The sequence below is a fragment of the Oenanthe melanoleuca genome, chromosome 4A, assembly GCF_029582105.1.
Source record: "Oenanthe melanoleuca isolate GR-GAL-2019-014 chromosome 4A, OMel1.0, whole genome shotgun sequence".
In the NCBI taxonomy this organism is placed as follows: Eukaryota; Metazoa; Chordata; class Aves; order Passeriformes; family Muscicapidae; genus Oenanthe; species Oenanthe melanoleuca.
In genome coordinates this window covers 12,331,668-12,351,885 of record NC_079338.1, presented here as the reverse complement: position 1 = coordinate 12,351,885, position 20,218 = coordinate 12,331,668, and the positions used below count along the sequence as shown (strand labels likewise).

Here is a 20,218-nt window from a genome sequence, read left to right as displayed (position 1 = left end):
GCTACATTCCTATTAAATGGCAGCTTTTCCATATTAATACATTCCATGAGGATGCAGTCCACATGAATGCTGTATACTTCTCAATTGTAAATGTGTCTAAACTGAGTGTTGCCAAAACTGGATCAGAACGGTTTCCCTGTTCTGAAATATTGTGTGAACAGTCCCTTGTGTTCTGCAGTAGCAGTTCTAGTGTGAGATAGTGTTTCCTTGAGTAGTGGCTGAAGGTGGACAGTCACCTAGAGCATGTTCTCCAGGAGAGCAGAGGATTGCCTAAGTCATGTCAGGGAGGTTTGGGTGATGGACAGAGCTGGCAGCTGAGATGAAAGATGAAGAAGTATGTTTGTGCCTCCAAGACCCTCCTGCCAGACCCAGTGGCACTCTTTCTCCATTGGTCTGGTCTGTGGGGTGGCTGAGCTGGTTCTAACTGGGATGCTGTGCTAAGAGTGGGTCCTCTGCTCACTGCCTCATCTTCCTTGTGCTGATATCCCTTTGACCCCTCAGCCAGCCAGGATGGGAGGACTGACATGCTGAGGAGAAGGAAAGGGACAGGATGGCCTTTGGATGATGTCAGCCCTGCCTGGGTACAGTTTTAGTGTGTCAGGGCAGTTTCTTCCCATGCTTCAGTAACAGCCACCAGGCTTCATCTGATGCTGTTGTGTTTTCTTTGGGGTGTGATTGTTGCAAGGTGCACTTTGTGATTGGTTAGGTGAAGCTGCAAAAATGGCTTAAAAATATTCTCTACTCCAAGTTCCTTCCAGTGGCTTCTCCTTTGGCTCAAATATTTAGCAGAAGGGATGGGAAAGTTCCTCAGAACTGGTGATGCCCTGCTCAGGCTGCAGGACTGGCTGGAGAGATCCCAAAGGCACTGCAGACTCCTGCAGTGTTTTCAGTGTTGGTTTCTGCCCTGGGAAGTGCAGCTCATCTGGCAACTGCTTTTCCAGTGGATGTGCAGAAAGGATTTCCAGCTAATATCTTAATTTCTTTCTCCCTTTACAAAAAAAGCCCATCCAACTCTAGACTCCCTGTGGCCCATGATCTCCAGAGAATAACTTGTTCACTTTTTTTCCCACTTATCCTTTCCCCACACCCACCTTTTTTGTCTTTTCAATTTAATAAAGTGGGTGACTCAGTACTAAATATAAAGCCTCCTGCTTCCGGCATCATCGGCCTGTGGCTCATTTCCTGGAGCTGACATCAGTTGAAGCCTCCCAATTTCCTTATGAAATAGCAAGACATGAAATATCCTTTGCGTGGTGATCTGGGCATACTTGTGGACTTCTTTAGTGACTGCTTGGCTCCCTGATCTAAGCTGTGAATAATTAGCTGGTTAATTGCTAAGCTGAGCACTGGTGGAGCACAGGGTAAATCAGGCAATCAGGTAAATCAGATCTGTTTTGTACTGCAGAACCATACTCAAGTTTGCAGGCGTTTTTTAAATAAAGACCAACTTTCAGTCCCTGCATATGGAAGGTTTTTATTAAATAAGCATGAGCCTGACTAATGTCTTGCTTTCTTCCAGATGACAGGCTCGCTGACAGAGCAGCTCAGGAAGCTTTTAAGGGGGAAGTCTAGCAAAGATGGACCTGTTTTTTCTTTAAAAAGACTGATAAACTGGAGAGTTAAGGTCAAATGCTTGCTCCTCAGCTGTCACATCTTTCCATAGCTGTTTACATTGATGGGATATACACTGCCATTGGTTGGCACTGAGGGAGAAAGCAAAAAGTCCATAAACCCTCAATTTGTATCAAAAAGCACGGGTGAGAGCCGTTCTATCTGTTCATAATTTCATTAAAATCCTTACATTTAAAAGTGAATGTGGACAGAACTGGAGGAGGAGAACATATCTTGCACATATTAAATGGTCACTGATGTCAGTCCGAAATGGTGTGATGGCTGGGCCCTTTGTTGTCTAAAGCCCTGGCTCACAGAGCATGGTGTTTTTTCTCTGGTGAAGTAGACTATTGAAGTTACCTGGTGTTCTATTTCAGTTAGGTATTCTTTTGAACTTCTCCCAATTATCTTTTTTTTTTTTTTTTTTTTTTTTGTAAGAAGAGGGGATGTTCCTGAAAACACAAGATTTGCAGCACCAGAGCAGGCAGGGGCAGGAGACTGAGCCACTTTTGCTGCTCCTGAAGGCTTGCCAAGGTCTGCTGATGCTCTCTTGGCTCTGGGATCTCCCAAGGCTGCTGTGGCCCAGCCCTCTGGCCATGGAGGTTTCTCTAGCATGGAGATGCTGGAATGGACCAGCATGTCCTATACCCCTGTGGCTGGTTGACAGTGGAGCTGGCTGTATCCCAGCAAACAGATATTTTAGGCAGGAGCTAGAAGTGCCAGCAGTTAAAACCCATCCCAAAAATCACTGGGACAGATGTAGCATGCTGAGGAACTTGTTTATCACTGTGGATTTCGTAAGTTATCTCAAACAGCTTCCAACATTAGCATGGTATCTCTTGGCATTAGTGAGGAAAATACTACTTCTGGAGTGGGCTGGAGAATTGGTGTCCAGAAGCAGATGGTTGTCCTCTTCTGGACTCTGGGGAGAGCAGTGAGGCTGCACAGCCCTCTCTAGCCAAAGGCCAGCACACTGGATGAGCTCTGCTCCTCCCCCAGAACTTAACAAAGGGTCTGTTCTTGAGGGTCTGTGGTGGAAGACAAGATGACTGAATTTACCCTTTCTGCTCCCTTGTCACCTGGAAGGCAGAGCTACTGCTGAGTACCTTAGTGGCCTCCCAGTGAAACTTGGCAGCTGGAGCTGCAGAGGAGACGTGTCCCCTTGCGCAATGATGTGCTGGAGGAACCCTGCCAGCACTGGAAGTTCTCTCTGTGCACAAACCTACATCTCAATGTTCCATGCAGGGGACTGCATGTGTCACCTGAGCACCTCAGGAACCTTCTTCTTCCCTAAAAGGCTTTTTTTAAAGCGTGAAGAAGAGGAAAATACACTGGTGTACTGGCTCTACCAAAAAAAAATTCCTATTTTGGAAGAGTGTGGGGAGTGGTGTGAGACCAGGCGTGTCGAGGAAGTGCTGGGAGTGCCCGGGGAGCTGAGTGTTCAGTGCCTGCCATGGCCACACCCTGGCGTGCTGGGGCTCGGGACATGACGTGGGGATGAGTGGTGCTGGCACTGCCGAGCTGCTATTTTGGGTTTGACTGTAATTGCAGGTTGGACCGCCAGGACTGGATTTCGAGTATTCACAGAGCAGAGTGCTCTTAAAGCTCTGGAAAAACTGGCTGTCTGTGATCCTTTGCAAACGTAGAAGATGGGGGTTTCACGTGCACTGTGTGTGAATTGAGCTCCTTGTGGTGGAGCCACTGGGGGAGGACCTGTGCTAGCTGGTGATGGGGCAGGGATGTCCTTTCCCTGAGTGGTTATACCTGATAGCCCTGTGGGATGCTTTACCCTTACCTGAAAAAAGAAAAGGAAGTGAGCAGAGGTATGAAGACCATGGGCTGGTGACTTTTAGGCATCTGCCTCTGCAGTGCCAGTCTGCCACCAGCACACCTGCAGGTGCTGCCTTCTGTTCCAGCAACACAGATGACAGGGACAAGGAGAGGAGGCTTTTCTTTTCCACCCCAAAAGCAGACACTGCTTGTGCAATGGCTCTGCCACTGACAGAGTGTCACATCCTAGTTTGGGAGCTGGGCTCTGGCATGCTCTCCCCAGGACCTTCAAGCCCCAAAACCTTGCCAACCCTTACAGGATGAATTTATGCTGTGCAATGTGCTCATGTAGGGTGGAAAATGGAGACACTAAACTTCATGAGATGAGTTTCCCCATTTTGGTTGCATGCTTTCCCTCAGTCTTCACAGGCTGATGCAGTCCCTGATTTTGGTCAGAGCAGCCAGTTGGGCTCTGCACCCAGAGGCTGATGTGATGCTGAAGCTGGTTGCTGGTGCAAGTCAGAGCAGAGTTGAAGTTGCTCTTCCCTAAGCCCTGTCTGATGTGCACTCAGCCTGGTCTCTGTGCACTGCAGAAGTGTTTTTTCATTCCAGCTTCTTTCCTTTTAAGTTGCAGCTGCAGTTCTGGGCATAAAACCCTCTATTTTGGTTTCCATTATGTTTACCATCCTGAGGAAGCTGGCAGTCTGTGGGTTTGGGGCTAGGTTTTCTGTTTTGTTTTGTTTTTTGGGGTGTGTTTTATACCTCTTTTGAAACTTTACAGCTGGAAGCTAAATTTTCAGGTGATACCCAAGAAATGGTACCAGACAGTGACTCACTTTCCTGGGTGATGTAATTTTTAAAGAGAAACAACAAAAAAACCACCCAGTGACCATAATGACCATAATTTTTAGAACAGTCATGACTTCTTCAAATTTTTTACTAATTCAAATATTGTGTTTATTAATAAATGACATATTTTCCTTTTAGCTATGGAAATGCTCAAACATTATGGACTTAATAGAAACAGAAATCTCTGAAATATATGATTATAGTTTGGAAACCTGACTTAACCTTTCTGGTGATTGATTCTGCTCCTGTGCATTGCATTAGGAACACACAGTACATGGTGTTTCTATTGCTTCTGTCTTCCTGGCTAGCAGCAGATGTCTGTCCTTGTTTCATCTAGAGCAGACAAGGATTAATTGCTGAGGTAATGCAATATATTACAGTGTGGGCCAACTCTGAACTCTGAATTTTATTTAATCTAATCTATTCAGACCATTTAAATTTATTTTTTTTAAATGTCCATTTTTGAGGAACTATGAGGTGTAATAGCAGGGTGCAGACTAAGTCCAAATAGATCTGGATCCTTAGTATTCTGTGAGCTTCTGCTTGTTTTCAAAGACATCCATAAAATCAGTGCATAAAGCCAAATACAAGCTCTGCGTTGCTGTTTGGGCAGGCTGACAACTAGCAAATCAAAATGCATTTGTTTTAGAGTGAAGAGCAGTAGAGGGTTGTTGGGCTTTTGTTTTTGGTTTGGATGTGTGTTTTGTTTTTTATTAATTAAAAAAAAAATTAGTTTGCTTACCTAGAAGCTGTGTACCTTACTGCTCGCTGCTCCCAAGCAGTGACAGACCAGCGCTGCTGTTGGGGCCCGGCGCTCGCGGGATGCTCGGGCGCTGTCGCGACATGAGCGCATCCCTGGGAAGCGACCTCCCCTCTGGGCGGGGAGGAATGCTGGCTGCCCAGCTCCGGGCTGGGGGCGTGGGAGACGCTGCCGAGCTCGGGAATTGCGAGGGAGCGATCCTCCTTGCCGGGGAGGAGACAGGAGCGCAGGTAAGGAGCGCCGAGCTGTGAGCGGTGCCCGGGCTGGCTGCGAGCGCCAGGCATTGTCCTGCAGAGACTTGTTTTGCTTTGCTTTTCTCTGCAAAGAGTCTTGTGATTCCTGCTGCTGTAGTAGACGGGGGAAAACACAGGAGGGCAGAGCGAATTTCAGGTTTTGGTGTGTCTGGGTTTGGAGTTTATCGGTGCACCTGTGCAGGCAAGGCTCCGGCTGGGCATCACCCAGGTTCGGTGTTCCAGCAGCTCAGGGTGTGTCCTCCCAGAGCTCTGGGACACGGTCTTGTTCCATCTCAGTCTGCAGCAGGCTTGTACAAAGCAGAACTGCTTCAACTTGCATGTTAAAGTATTAAATAGTTAAACCTCTGCCTTGCAGAAAGTGCCAGGAGCTCTGAGTGCCTTTGGGACATGGCTGTAGGCTGCTGGCTGTGGTGGCACTGAACTTTTTGGGGTCTTTCTCCTGGAGAGGCTGGGCTCTGAATGCTGCCTTGCCACTCCAGCTGGAATGACATGAGGCATTACAGGCTGGCAGGATTTAGTTTCCTAACAGAGGAGTTTATCTTGCTGTGGTTTCTGGCTATCCCTGATGCTGGAAGCCAGTGTAGACCCTCTCTAAACACTTCAGTAGTTGCTACTAGCTTAAAGCACTTGTATACCAGTACTTATAAGTATTGAACTGAAATGCTGAATTTTTTGTGCCAAAAGCTTCACTTGTCTGCAAACCTGTAAAACACTTCTATGTCCAGCTTCTTCACATCCTAATTTTGTTTGTACTGAATGTATTGCTCTGAGGTTTTGCTAAGTTATGTTTTATTAAACTGATAATATACTTGCTGTTAGCCAAAAGTCCACAGCTAGAGGACTCTCACACCCTCCTGAAATTCAAAGTAGTGATGAGGTTGCATGCTGTTTAAAGTGCATATGTCTCTTTAACCACAACATCTGTCCTAGGGGTATTGGGCACTGGTGAAACAGAGGGAGGAGGAGGAGGCAAAGCAGCTTGAAGGGACCTAATGAGAAGTTAGTGCTCAGCTCCAGGAGTGCTTGATGCATTTTCCTAACATTGATGCTGGATGCATTTACCTGAGCTTGAAACCTGCTAAATAGAATGCATTTTGTGGAGGTTATTAATGCTTCTCCAAAATCCAGGAGTCACAAAGTAGAGCTTGTCTGACTGTCTTTGGCTCCCTATTGCTCCTCCCCATATTAAGTTAAATTATAGAGAAGTGTGGGGAACACCCTGCAGTTAGATTAAAATCGATTTCACTGTCATTGCAACCTCCTGGGAGGCAGAGCCAGCAGCTTTCCTTCACTTCTGGCCATTTCACATTAATTTTTTGAGACTCATGTTCCTGATTTTCCAGAGACTATATGGGATCTATACCATCTCTTCTACAGTGAATAAATAATGAATTTACAGAGATTTTTTCTACTTCATAAGCCATTGGTACAGCTATGCACTGACACTGATTTATTGTAGTCTAATGTTGCTTTCTTGCTCTGAAACAAATTAATTTGACTCCTTTCCCTTTTTTCCAAGTGCTTTCTAAACAAGATTACAGACAGCTGGAGAAGGATGGAAAATGTTTTTTCTTTTATCAGAAGCTTTTTCTAGCTAGAGATCTGTTACTGAAATTTGGGATTTAAGACACTTTTGAAACATAATTACGACACTTAGGGTATGTTTGTAGTTTCTAGTGTTTCGTTTCTTATTTAAGAAAATATTAATTGACACATTTCCCTGAATGTTTATCATCTGGGCAGCCAGAACTTCAGCCTTGGCTGTGCTCTTTCCGGACAGTTCTGTTTACCTTCAACTGATAAAACAGTTTGCAAACTGCTTGACCACAGCTGTATGTTCTAAAAGGCTGCACAGAACCCACCCTTCCAAAATTAATAGCTGGAACTCCCTATTGTCCAGCTTGCTGGGGATCAGCACCATCATGCCGGGTGTTTGGCTTGCAGGAGCTTGTTTGCTGCTGTTGAATAAGCAGTGACTGTACTGTGATTTAATTTAGGGATCTGGTTGATTCCCCCACCTGGGTGGAGGGGAGAATTTTAACACACTGAGTAATGCTTGTTGCTTTATCATGGCACACTGGAGATCAGTCCCTTTACCTGCCAGGAGTGCTACCTGAGAGCAGAGCTGGGGGGATGGAGAGCATTCTGGGCTGCGTGGGCTTTGCAGGGCTTTATCCACCTGCTCCTGAGCCAGGGTGCAGGCTCAGGTCTGCAGCCCACCTTGTAAGGAACTGGGCTCCTTTGGGGCTGAATATTGGGAAATCCAGAGATACATGCTTAAAGCACGTTGAGGGTAACCTGCAGGTCTCAGCAAGCAGTTCCCAGTGGCTTCTGGGGCAGAAAATTTGCACTGATTCAACCTTGTGAACCTTATTCCTCCTTTCTTATGCTGGCAGGGAGCCCACTGTCTTTTACACTACTGCTCTGAGAGTCCCCTCCTAAAATGAGGGATGGGATTCTGAGTTTTTGCAATTGGTGGTAAGAAATGGGTCCTTTCTTGGAGACATTTATGGTTAAGATACAGAATAAGCAGAAGGAAGTGCTAATGCTGCTCTTTTTTTAGGGAACTGCGCAAGAATTAAGAATTACTACCAACATAAGAATTTCCTGAGAGGCTTGCATGACTTTTCTGTGCCTGAGCCAGGAATTTAAATGAAGCCTTCTGAGTTTCAGTCCATTAGCTGACACCTGACCTCAGCCCCCCTCTCTTTTACCTTCTTGCTCTTAAGTTTAAATAATCACTGAATGTTATTTGCTTTTGCAAGTTCCAGGTGGATGAGTGTTCAGATCTTCCTTTCCTGGGACATCTTGAAAGGATCACCTGTTCCATGTTGCACTAGCTAGGTAATGAGAATATTGCTGTTCTTTCCACTGACATGAACAAAGTATTTCAAAAGTTAGTTAAGCTAATCTAGTGGGTTATGATTTCAAATATTCTCTAACCCTGGAGTAGCTGCTCTACTAAAACTGGAGGTCTGTCAAAATGCAATACTGAATAGGAGTATTTGTCAAAGAGGCTTTTAAGGATTGATTCATTGGTGCCTTGAGCAGTATTTTATCTGTTTCCTACTGTGCCCTGTAGATTATAAGTACTCTGTAGATATGTGTAATAGATTTTGAGCAAGGTGTGAGTGCTCTGGCTTTGAGCCTGCAGCATGATGGGTGTGTGAGTGCAATTGGTCTCCTCTGTGACCATCCATCCAATCCACTTGGCCCTGGTCTTCCATGACAGGAGCCTTCAAAGACTGTAAGGTCTGCAGAAAGCTTTCAGTGCTTCTCCCTTCCATTTGAGTCCCAAAGCAGTTCTGTGTTTCTTTTCAGCCTTCTTCTGGAAGATGAAAGTAACCAAGCATTCATCCACTCTGCTTCAAGATTGCATCTTACCGCTTAATGTGCATCAGTGGCAGCTCTGCTCAGATGATGGGGATGTGTTGGGGGAAATGTCATTAAGGGGCTGGGGAAGCTTTATTTTTCGCTTTCCATGGGAAACTGGAGTGGAAGCATTTTTGTTCTTCTGACTTGTGCTTCCCTCCAGCCTGTGGGCAATTTGGTATCACATGACCAAGCATCCTCAGCTGCTTGCTCTCTGTCTGTTTTCTCTCTGTGAGACAGAGGGATTAGTGTACTTGAATGCCTGTGAATTTCTGTTCATATCCCCAGTTCATATCCAGTATTGTGGGTGCTGCTTGGAGGACGTGGCTCTCCTGGGCTTTTATCAAGGGGCTGATTCCTATTTGATGCTGTGAGCAAGTTTGATGCTGATTTTGGGTTTTCTCTGGGTGCTGAATACAGTTCAGTTCTGTGTCAGGGTTCTGATCACGCTGATCATTATCCAGGCCTGACCACACCCCAAAGATCTTCCTTGGCTGTGCAGGGCTGTCAAAGGCATGTAAATGGGCTGATGGGTCAGCAGTTGCTTTTACTAAGGATTTAAGATGATTGAAGCTAGTGAATCTGGTTCTGTCAAGAAGGGAGAGAAAACACTTTGACCAGCATGCAAAAGGGGAAGGATCAGGTTGTCCAGGATTGTCAGTGGATGTCGGGGTAGTGGTTAAAGTCTGGGTGGAAGGCGTAGGAATAGTGATTTGCTGCATTTGTTCCCATACTACTGGAGTGGCCCTGTCTCTCTGCAGCTCAGATTCCTGCTGGGCATCTACCTCAGAAATATACCTGGCATCATTCTATGCAGGTCTAGCTAGAAGAAACTGAGCTTCTAACCTGGATTTGCTGGAGGAACATACTTGTCCAGAGGTGGATACTGCATTGAGACATGCCTCCAAATCCAGAGAGAACCTCTGGCAAGCTAAGAGCAGTGACTAACTCCAACATGTGTGTCTGCTCCTGATGGATTTGGCAGATTTTTCCCCTGCAGCAGTGGTGAGTTGTGCAACAACTGGAGCAAAGTTTCACAGTCCACTCCCAGGTGAACATAAGAACAGCAGGGAACTTGCCTTTCCCAGCATGACAGTGTCAGGAGACACTGTCTGAAAGAATATAAAGCAAAACCTGCTGATGGGACTTCTGCTGTTTTAGAGGTGCTTCAGAAACACCAGCTGGAGGTAGTCTCAGTATGGAATTGAGATGAAGTGACCTGAAGAGTGCCTGTGCAGTATCTGCAGTCCTGTGCCCTTTCCCTGTGATGCAGCTGCTGGGCTGCACAGCCAGCATGGATCAGTCAAAAGGTGTACTGTGCCTGTGGTGTACAGGTAGCTTCAGGGAGCTGGAGAGCTGGGTGGTGTAATGTGGTCAATTCAAATAGCCAGGCAAGCTTAAAGTAATTCAGAATTAAGATTGAGTTTATGTAGTTGGTCTTGGCCTGTTGAGGTGAGGTTTTTGGTGCTTTGCATGGGCAAGAAAAGCTGAATTAAGAGAGAAATAAAGCTAGATTTGGGTGATGGCTTTGCAGGTGTTAGAGTACAGTGTTCAGTAGTTAAAGCATTGCAAACCTGACAGCAGAGCTGTAGATTCACTGCTGTTGAGCCTGGGCTGTGTGGGGCTGGGAAAACTTTACTCAAGGGGAGATCCACAGATGAGAGATGCAGCTACTCAGCCAGTGTGGCACCACAAAGCAATGCCTCTGAAAGCTCTGTGTGCCCCTTTCCTGTCCCTGAGTGGACAGGAGCACCACAGTGTTGTGAGCACTAGAGCCACGATTGTGCAAACAGCAAACACCAAATTGATTTCAGAATCTGCATCATCATGCTGATGATAAGAGGTTAGACACTGACATTGTGGAGCCTAATCACTGCTCTGACCAGGATTACATCTGTCACCAAAGTGTGGTGAAGGTCTGGTTTCAGCCACTACCTCTGACCAGTGGCTGTCAGGTAATTGCCAATTAAAAGTTTATGTGCTTCCATCAGCTTGGTGTTTGCTAATAACCACATGCAAGGTGCAGGTGCTGTCTTGTAGGAATGCGATGAGCAAAACACTGTGGCGAGCATTTGACGAGCACACAAATGAGCAGGAGAGGATGGATTTTATGATAGGTTTTCATTTACAGGCCATCAATCCCTCAGCTTTCCTGCCTCCCTCCAAGGCACTGGAAGCTATTTGCCTCAGAGGACTCATCAGACCAAGTGTAATGTCCTCCTGTGGCTGTCAGGTTTGGGACTGCTGTCTGTAAAACCCTGAGGCTTTGCTGGGACTGGACCAGTAAAAGCAGCCATCAGAGCTGATGATGGAGATGGGAGTGGATGTATCTGTGCCTTTCCTGCCTGCAGACATTTCTTGAAGCAGCATGAGCCCAGGCCTGTGCCTGTGGAAGAGGTTTCCTGCAGAGTCAGGAGAGCTGAGCATCCTCTGCAGCTCCCAGTCACCTGGGAAGGGATGCAAAGAAAACTGGCACTTGTACCCTTGCCAGTGACTCTTCTCTCACTGTCATGAGGGTGGCTCTCTGGGCTGTGCTGGCACCTCTGGAACGTGCAGAGCCCTTTTGGGTGGTCACAGTGCTGCTGGCTGCTCTAGAAGGGGCTGGGGGTGCACACAGCCAGCCCACTGTGGTGCAGCTCCTGGCAGGGACAGGGAGGAAGAGGAGGATTAGGTGAGCCACAGGAAGCCTGGGCTGGATCCTGTGTCACTGAATCTCTGGTTTCCTCCAGGCTGGCCAGCAGCTGTCAGTGGCCAGGCCTGAGGGCCCTGGCACTTGCTGTGGCTGTGAGGGGACGGTCCCTGGCTGCCCATGGCTGATTCCAAGAGAAATGTGCTGCCTTAGTGGTCACTGGTCTGTGGGCTTTGAGTGTTTTTAATTAGCTAATGCTAACTGACTTGTCTTCTGATGTCAGGAGCTCTTGTCATGATAAGGGAGCAAAACCACAGGTTCCTCAGAAACAGGGAATACATACAGTGAGTCACTGCTCCAGAGCAGGTCTGGCTCACTTGTGCTGGATTTTTTTTCTTTAAATCGGGTGGAAATAGGACATACTAATACCTTTTTGCTGACACTTTAACATGTCTCTGCATTGGCCTGTTTGAGTAAACAAGTTGATACTGTTAATCAGTCATTGTAGAGATATTAAAGTAAGGCAGGCCTGGAAAGGATGAAGCACTCAGTTTTCAGAGTAACACAGAGCTGCTAAGAAAGTAAATTCTTCCATTTGGATCAGCAGCAAATTCCAGCTCTGTTTCTGTTGGAAATGTTCAAGTGGCTGTCAGGAAATATTTGGTTGTCATGTGCTTTCAACTTTGAATTAATCTGCCAACTTTCAAGACATACAAATATCTGAATATCCCCCCTTCATCAGTTTTCTACCAATCCTCTGTGTAGGATGCAGCTTCCAGGGCTTCCCCTCTTGGGGAAGAGTCTTGAGAACATTTTTCTCTGTGCTTAAGTGTTTTTAAGTTGCTGTCTGAGCAGTTAATCCACCCAAATATCCTGGTTAGCTTCTGGCACTTGTGCTGGAAGTGCTGAGTGCTCAGCAGAGGCATCCCTGCAGTGACAGCCCCTGCAGTGGCCTGTCCCCAGGTGGCTCACAGCTGTCAAAACACGCTGGGGCAGCTTTCCTTGACCTGCCCCTATTGCAGTTCTGCAAATAAACTAACCCAAATTCTGTGACTGCAGTGTGTTTAGAACCTGTAAAATTTGTTTGCACAGGAACTTTATCTAGCCTGTCTCAGGGAGGGAGTTGATACTCCAAATCCAGCAGCTCTGATCTGTATCTCAGGTAGTCTCAGAGGGCAGGAACAGGCTGCACCATCTGCCAGCCACACTGTTCTGGGCAGGTCAGTGCCTTTGTGCATCCAGGTGTTACAGAGCTGCCTGTGCTTTTCTCCTGTGGGCTGAGGATGGAGGCAGGATGAGGGATCTGGAGCAGTGATTGCTTCCTTGTACACTTTGTTCATCTGTGCATTGATCAATGGGCTGTCAGCCACCAGACTAAAACTTTTCTTTTGTTCTCTCTTCCCTCTGAGATGTTTAAATGCCTGTCATACCTGGCTGGAGCCTTCTTGCAGCAGCAGTGAGTGTGGCGTGAGCAGCGTGGTGTGTCCCCACAGGGCTCCCAGTGAGGCAGCTGATGTGTGATCCCTGTGCCAGGCTGATAAAAGGGCCTTTTATGTCCCACCAGACAAAGCCTCTTGTTTGAAAATGCAACTGAATGAAAAACACGCTTCTGAATGCCCTAGACTCAGCTATTAAAAACAAACAAACATAAAACCCCACACACAACAAGAAAAAGAAGAGGTTCCCCTGCCCCCCAGCCCAGTGTCCCAGTGATGGTATAATACCTCTTCATTGTAGAAAAGTTCTGTAGGATTGCTTTGGGAGCTTGTAACTTTGTGGCCCACTAACCTTTCCATGGGCTGGTTTGTTATAGCACCCTTTCCCTTCACAGACAGCCCTGACAAGGCCAGGTGTCTGCTTTTTCTCTGCTGGTCTGAATTCTTCCTTCCTCCTCTTAGCAGAGAAACAGAAGGAAGAGTGATATTATAAAAACTGAGAGGGAAACCTGTTTTATGGAATGAGCTGAACAGTCTAGGGACTAGTAGGAAAGATTTTTTTTAAGTCAAGACCCATGCAAACAACCGCAGGGCATATCCAGAGCATAATATTTCCCTGATAAAGTCAAACAGTGCAGCATTTCAGCTTATGGTGGTGTTTGCTGCTTCTTTTGGTGTTAAAGATGTTGGAGATAGTCAGCAGCAAATTAAATTCCAATTAAGTGGTTAAGCAATGATGCTTTGGGAAATCCCTTTTCAAGGGGAATCCTCATGGTTTGAAAACAAATTGGTGCAAATGAGAATTGGGAAGAAGGCAGAACTTGTGGAGGAGCTTTGGCTGAATTTTCAGTCTGTAGCTCAGCCTCTCCTGCCTGGCAGCTCATGCCAACTGCCTGTATAGCCAAAACTGGCTCTATTCTTGGTAGCATTCTCAAAGAGTTTTTGCTAGTTGTGAAATCCATCTCCTGTATCATGCAACAAGCTTGCTCAGAGCTGATTTTCTTGCTAAGCAACTCCTTTATCCCCAGGTTCTGGTGGCACTTGAGGCTCAACTGAGGCGCCCATGGGAGTGCTACAGGGGAGGGGCTGCTCCAGGAATGGAGATAGATCCCAGACTGGACACCAAGCAGGACAGTCAGTGCTGCACACAGCATTCCTGCATCTTGCAGGGACCTACATGGTAGCATTGAGCCTGACTTGTAATCTGTGAAACAGTAAAAAAGCTACTTTATTTTATTTTTTATTTTTATCTCTGTCAGTCGGATGCGTCTTTGCTGTGATTCCTCACCCTTCTTCATTTTTTCAACTTGAGCCCAATGAAGTTTGTTGTCTTGCTGTTGGTGGCTTTTACTGACTGTTCAACATCATCCTGTGCCTGCTAATGCTGTGAGGTGGGATCTGAAGCTTTCCTTCATGTCTTTGCAGTGATGCAACTTCTTGTTGACTTTCTCTGCTGCGAGCACCTGTCTGAGCTGCTTTCCCAGGCTGCCACACCTGCCCATCACTCCCATCTCTAACAACTTCATTCTTTCCAGACTGAGTGAAGTGTTACAGAAAATGAATATTTACAGCTACAGGCAAACTTGTGTTCTTAAGTTAGGGAGTGCTTGTGAAGGCAGCTGGGAGTCTCAGACAAAAGAGGGTTGCTAATCAGAGCACAGGCATTTGTTAAACTGAGTCTCTTGTTGCTTGAGCCTTGAGCCAGAGCCAGCCTGTTCAGGATCCTGCTTTCTGACAGTCTGTAAACCTCAATCCACCCCTCATCCTTTTGCTTACAAAGGAGGAGGCAGCTGTGCCTGTTCCCATAGGCAGAGGAGGAACCTTTTATTTCTCAACTTCAGGACTGTAGTGAACAATGTGGGAGCTGGAAAATCTCGGGATGCAAATCTCATTTGAAGTTGCACCAAGCCTGCCTAAATCCCCAGTACAGACCCTGAGCTAGAGCTAGCAGTGGTGGTAGAATGTGCTTATCAGTGCCTGTGCTTCTGTTCCTTGTTGCATCAATCACTGCTCTCTCATGGTCATGTCACCCAGAGTGCCACCAGGGCATCTGATGCCCTGTCACGAATGTCTGGATGGGGATGTGTGTAGGTGTCTGACTTTCTCCCATCCCTGTGGTGATACCTCCTGTCCAGGCTGCCTGGGTGGCACCTAATCAGCACTTGGAAAGGAGGATGATGGCAGATGGGTGGAGGAACTCTGTGCTTCATCCTCTCTGTTTCTTAAGCACCAAGCAGATCTGATCCAAGTGGAGTTTCTGTGAACTCGGGGTATCACTGTTTCTCGTGCCTGCTGTTCTGTGCTTGCTCATGGTTTCTACCATTCAGGGAAACAGTGGCCATGCAAACAGCCTGTTGCAGGTTTTTTGGGAGTCTGACTCTGGGGAAACAAGCAGGTGTTGATTCTAACATCTTTCTTGCAGGAGAGCAAACTATTTCCTTTTTGCAAACAGTACCAGGTATACTACTTCTTCATATCCCTTCATATACCCTCTTCACATACTGTTCAGAATCTCTTATTTGGATTTGGTAGCTGTGTGTTCTCCATTGACATTTTAATTCTGGATTCTGATTTTGTTCTAAGTTATGGGAAATCTCTGGAGATGTGAGTTGTGACCTGCAGCATACACTGACAGCAGGTACCTTGATGTGTGCAGAACAACATAGTCATAAAATAATATACAGAGCTAAATATTAACAAGGCTAATGGGCATTTTAACTTGTCAGAGGGTGTATTTCCCATCTCTGGGTTTGACACATCTGTTTTCTTAGTGGAAAGATAAACGTGGTTCCGGGAGCTGTGGTGACACTGGTGCTGATTGTTGCTATGCTGCTGTTCGAGGCTGTGTGCTGTTGAATGCAGTCTGGTCTCACACAGTATTCTTTTTCTCTCTTTAGGTACTCCCTTAATTCATGAGATGGCCAACACCATGCAAATCTCCAAAGATGAGCTGGAGGAACTCAAGGAGGCTTTTGCTAAAGTTGGTAAGTCACAGCGAGGGGGGCACCTCGCTCCTGTCTGCTGCACATTTGAATTGGATTTATCATCCCTGTGATGAGCAGCAATGCTAGCAGGATGTGAGCATTCTGCTGCTCTCATGATTGTCTCTGTGCCAAGGAGTCCCTTGGCAGCTTTGTTGCTTCTGGCTTTTCACTTTGGCCAAGGAGCACAAGGGCAGGGACACGGGCAGTCTGGCTGTCAGGGAGCACTGGTAGGCAGCCTTGTGGAGCTTTTGCTCCAGGGTGGGTTTTGTTGCTTCCTGATGGCAGAAGAAATATCCAAACAGGTACTGCATTGCTTGGGCCTTGGCAGCACTTCAGGGCTTGCACAGTGCTTGGTTCTGGTGGTGTTGGTTTGGCAGATTGGCTGAGCCATGTGCATGGTCAGTGTAGGTGCTGCTGTAGGTTTCTGGTTTGTGCCAGGTGCATTTTGGGGCTTGTGAGTAAAACTGAATTTGTTCACCTGGCCATCATGGAGTGACTTGTGGTGATGATCAATGCCTAGTGCTGAGCATACCTGCATTGCCCTCTGGTGGCTCCATCTCTGCTGCCCTCCCTCAGCCTGCCCTGCTCCAGGGGCTGCACAGCCTCCTCCAGGAGCTGCTTCTCCTGCCTCCCAGCTTTCCCCCTGCACTGGCATTGCAGAAGCCTCTGGCAGGCTGCTTCAGGAAGCTGAAATGGGCAAAAAACTGACATAATGGAAAAAATTGTTTTCTGTTGGTTTAGTTTCTTGATATGGCTTACTGAAGGATCAGAGACCCAGCAGGGAGGGGTGGGATGGAGCACCGCCCTGGGGACTGAGGTCAGTGTGTGCAGCTGGGGAGCCACACCCGGGCTGGCACTGGCCAGGATGGAGTTGCACAAGTGGTGAGAGCCAGCACTGGTTTCCTAACTGGACATGGGCATCACTTGAGCACTGGTTATTTATATAAAATTATAGTTGCCTCTTACCTGTGTTGGATGTTACCACCCTCTACAGCAGGGTGGCTGTGAAAACTCACTTGCTCAGAATTTCCAGTCTGCAAAGAGAAATGTGAATTTCAGAGGCAACTGATTCTCATGGAGCAGTATCCCCTGTTGGAACTTGAAGCAAGTTTCATATTAAGGAGTTCCCTCTCCTCTCTTGTTTTTCTCAAGACTTTTGCAGCAGGTAGAAGTGGGCTGCCACAGAGGGAGATGTTCCCTGGGAGTAAACATAGTGTTTCTCTCTGTCTAATGTGCCTCTTAGCACAGATCTCAATAAGGCTGGGATGTAGGCAGTCTGTTCTGTCCTTGGATGCATTTAAAATTATTAACCTCTCTGGAATGTTGTGGGTTTTTATCATTAGTGTGGCAGAAATTATCAAGGTTAGGTTGGAAACATGGAGAAATGCAAGTCAAATCCTGGTTTCTTGTAGGAAACCAGCTCACCCTGCTCAGGAAGTGGGTCCCTGTTTGGTTTTAAATCATAAAGGCAGTGTCACAACTTAAATATTAATGAGGAATGTGGTAATTATCCTGGACATACCCACAAATGAGATAGGATCTGCTAGTTCTTTTCAACTGTCTTGTTTTGTGTGCTTTGGGCATGGTAGAGCCTGCAAGCATGTGGGACACACCTGTCAGGAGTCTTTAATGCTCTCATTCCCTTTATTCTTGCCTAAAGGAGCCATGTTTGCCCTGGGATATAGAGCTGGTCACTGGCTGGATGACTGGCTTTCACTTCTAATAGCATCTCTAGTGATGTGAACAGAAGTTGGACTAAGACTGCTATGTAAAATGAAGCCTGTTTTTCATCTCCCAGCTATCTGGAAGATTTAGAATGCAGCTGAGAAGCATGGTTATAGCAAAACTCAGCTGGTTGGCTTCTAGGTTGTTATGAAGGAGATGTGGGGAGAAGGAAACGTTTCATAGGGTGATTTCTGCTCACCAAGATGTGCCCTGCTCCAAAATGCTTGGCTGGCTGGGCTTCCTGGAGACCTGCTTTAACTCCAGCACAGGGCAGGTTGCTGCTCTGGATGGATAGGTTGATGGGGCTTTAAAGGTGTGTGTTTGAGCAGCTTTTCTGTCTGCACCTGGACTGGATTGAGACATCTGGGGATGCTGGAACGCAGTGAGGTGTCTTAGTTAGTATGTGCTCTGTCACCACTGGCCTTCCATGCAGCTGATGTGCTGTTCTCTGATAGCCAGCAAAAGGCATGAGTCCACAGACATCCTAATGCTTATTAGAACAATCCACAGGTGAGAAACCACAGTTTATGTTATCACTAAAGCCAGCTATACCACAGACAAGCAGCTCCCACCATCCTACAAGCAGTTATTTGTCTTGTAACTGATCCAAGTGGTAAAGAGCAGTGGGGAGAAAAAAGCTTTGTAATGTTTGAAAACAGTAATTAGTGGGGCACTGGAACTGTCTAGGCTTTGAGTGACACACAGGTTAGTGGGAGAAGAGCAGGTTGCTCCAGATCTCATTGGGTCTCTGAATTTGTTCTGTGGAGCAGGTGCCTGTTTGTGTGTACTTGGCCAAAGAGGGGCACTTCAGAGGAGAGGCGTGCCAGAACAAAATCTGCTCTGTTTATTTGTCTTCATTCTCCCTCCCTCTAAGATAAGCACAGATAAGCATCTTTTCTGGAAACATGAAGTACTCAAAAATCATAACTGAGTGTTCAGCTCTACAAGGTGGTAAAACAATGCTCCGAAATGTTTGCTTAGGGCAAACGGGGATCTGTGATCCTGCTAGTGTGTCCTGCTGAGCATATGTCCTTAAAAGGAAACGTGTGGGTTACTTTCCCCTCTTGCATCCTGTTATTTAAGCTATTTTAAGTACTTGTCCTCGGGAGGAAGCTGAGCCAGAGCTGGAAGCAGCTTTTGGGATTCTCTGCGGCTTTGCTGCGCCACCTGCGCATGGCAGAGCCGGAGCCGCGCTGCCGTGACCTTCCCCAGGTTCAGCTGCTGGCTGCATGCATCTTTCAGGAGAAATAGGAAACTTCAGATGTGCTGTAGTTTCCTTTCCATCAGGCAGGCTATAATGAGTCCAGGCTGTAGCTTGTCTGTTAAAACAATTTTGCTTTCTTCCATTAGTAATTCTGGGCAGGCCGCCGAACGATTTCATTTGGGATAGCTTCTATTTTGACAGCCTCTTCAGCTGCTGAATACCATCTCAGATTTTGTTAGAGTTCTGTCTGAAGTCAGGGCCTGTTGCAGGACATCCAGCAAGGCACCATATGGTGGGCCTGCAGTGATGCTGGAAATAGTTTTGGAGCTGGCTGGAACTGCAAAGGTGGAGTATTTTGTTTTTTAAATGCTGCTTCTTTGTACATTTGATGCCAGAAGGGGAACAGAGGCAGTAGGAAGGTAAGCATCTGCCCTGTGGGATAGGGGTCTCAGGCCTATTTGTCATCTCAGGCTTGTTGACAAGTTAAGAACAGATCCATTTTCCATCTTACAGTCAATCACTAGTTGACTCTGCTACCAAGTCAGAACCACAGGCCAGCACCACTTTATAGTAAAACCAGCAGGCTTTAACACTCAGATCTGCCCTTCTGTGGCCAAGAAGCTAAAACTTGAAATGAGAGCATCTTCAGTGCAAAACTAGTAACTTGGTGTGTGTGGTCTTAGTTAAACTAACAGACCTGATTTACTTGTAATTCCCATTTCCAAGTGTCTGGCACATAGATGCCCTTCTACTCTGTCAAGTAAATCTGAGATTAATCTTTTTCCCAGAATACTATGGAAGAGTAACTTTTACACATGGGTATTTGGGATATTTTTAAGAGTTGCCAGAGGTTAGGTCCTAAGTCCTGAGAATCAAAGGTTTTGAGTAAATTGAGGTGTGTCCATCACACTTGATTTTGTACTATTTGTCTGAGCCTAATGCAGCCTTCTCTGATGGGCAGAATATTTCTTTGTGCCATGCTCCTGACCTATGTGAGCTCCCATGGGAGTGTGTATTTCAGATGGCTCTTTGTGTGGCAGAGTTCCAATTTTTTTTTTTTAAGTGAACAAAGTAAACTAAGCCCACCTGGAGGACTGGGGAGATGCTGATTGCAGGAGTGAATTAAACCATCAAACTGGGCAGATGTTGACCCAGCTTGGAGTAAATTCCTCATACCTACCCCCTTTCATGTGTAGCACCAAGGTTTCAGCATCCTTCTATCTGTGTGTCCCTTATTGGAGTTGGAGACTTTGGAGCTCAGTTTCCTGATGTCTCACCTAGGAGGCTTCTGCCTCATTAAATCCATATCAGGTTTTATCCTTTTTACAACTGAATAGGCTCAGACATAGCTCATGCAAGCCTGAATCAGAAACACTTCTGTATGCTTAACCTAGACACATCAAGAGGAAAACCTTTACCAAATCTGGATCAAAATTGGATCCCATTAAGGATACAATATATATTTTGAAATCTTATTTTTCTCTGTCCTTTGCCTGCTACTTACATCTACTCTAACATTTGGATAGATGCAAGACTTAGGTGGTGGATTGATTGGAAGAAGTGATGAACAGATGTTTTTGGATTTACCTGCTTAATTTGGCAGCATGCTGATGGATTGTGGCTG

At 46.4% G+C, this 20,218-nt stretch overlaps 1 protein-coding gene across 9 annotated transcripts in view; it reads left to right on the top strand.

The window, feature by feature from the left end:
- The window catches only part of PLS3 (plastin 3), a 49,153-nt gene that overhangs the window by 13,251 nt on the left and 15,684 nt on the right, over positions 1 to 20,218 (top strand). For 7 of the 9 annotated variants that reach the window (XM_056491831.1, XM_056491839.1, XM_056491833.1 and 4 more), the window contains exon 2: positions 15,579 to 15,665. In XM_056491831.1, coding sequence (XP_056347806.1) covers positions 15,579 to 15,665 — 87 coding nt within the window. Of the gene's footprint in view, positions 1 to 5,133; positions 5,221 to 8,069; positions 8,089 to 15,578; positions 15,666 to 20,218 lie in introns of those variants that run through there. The other 2 variants (XM_056491836.1, XM_056491838.1) reach the window with 2 other exon arrangements.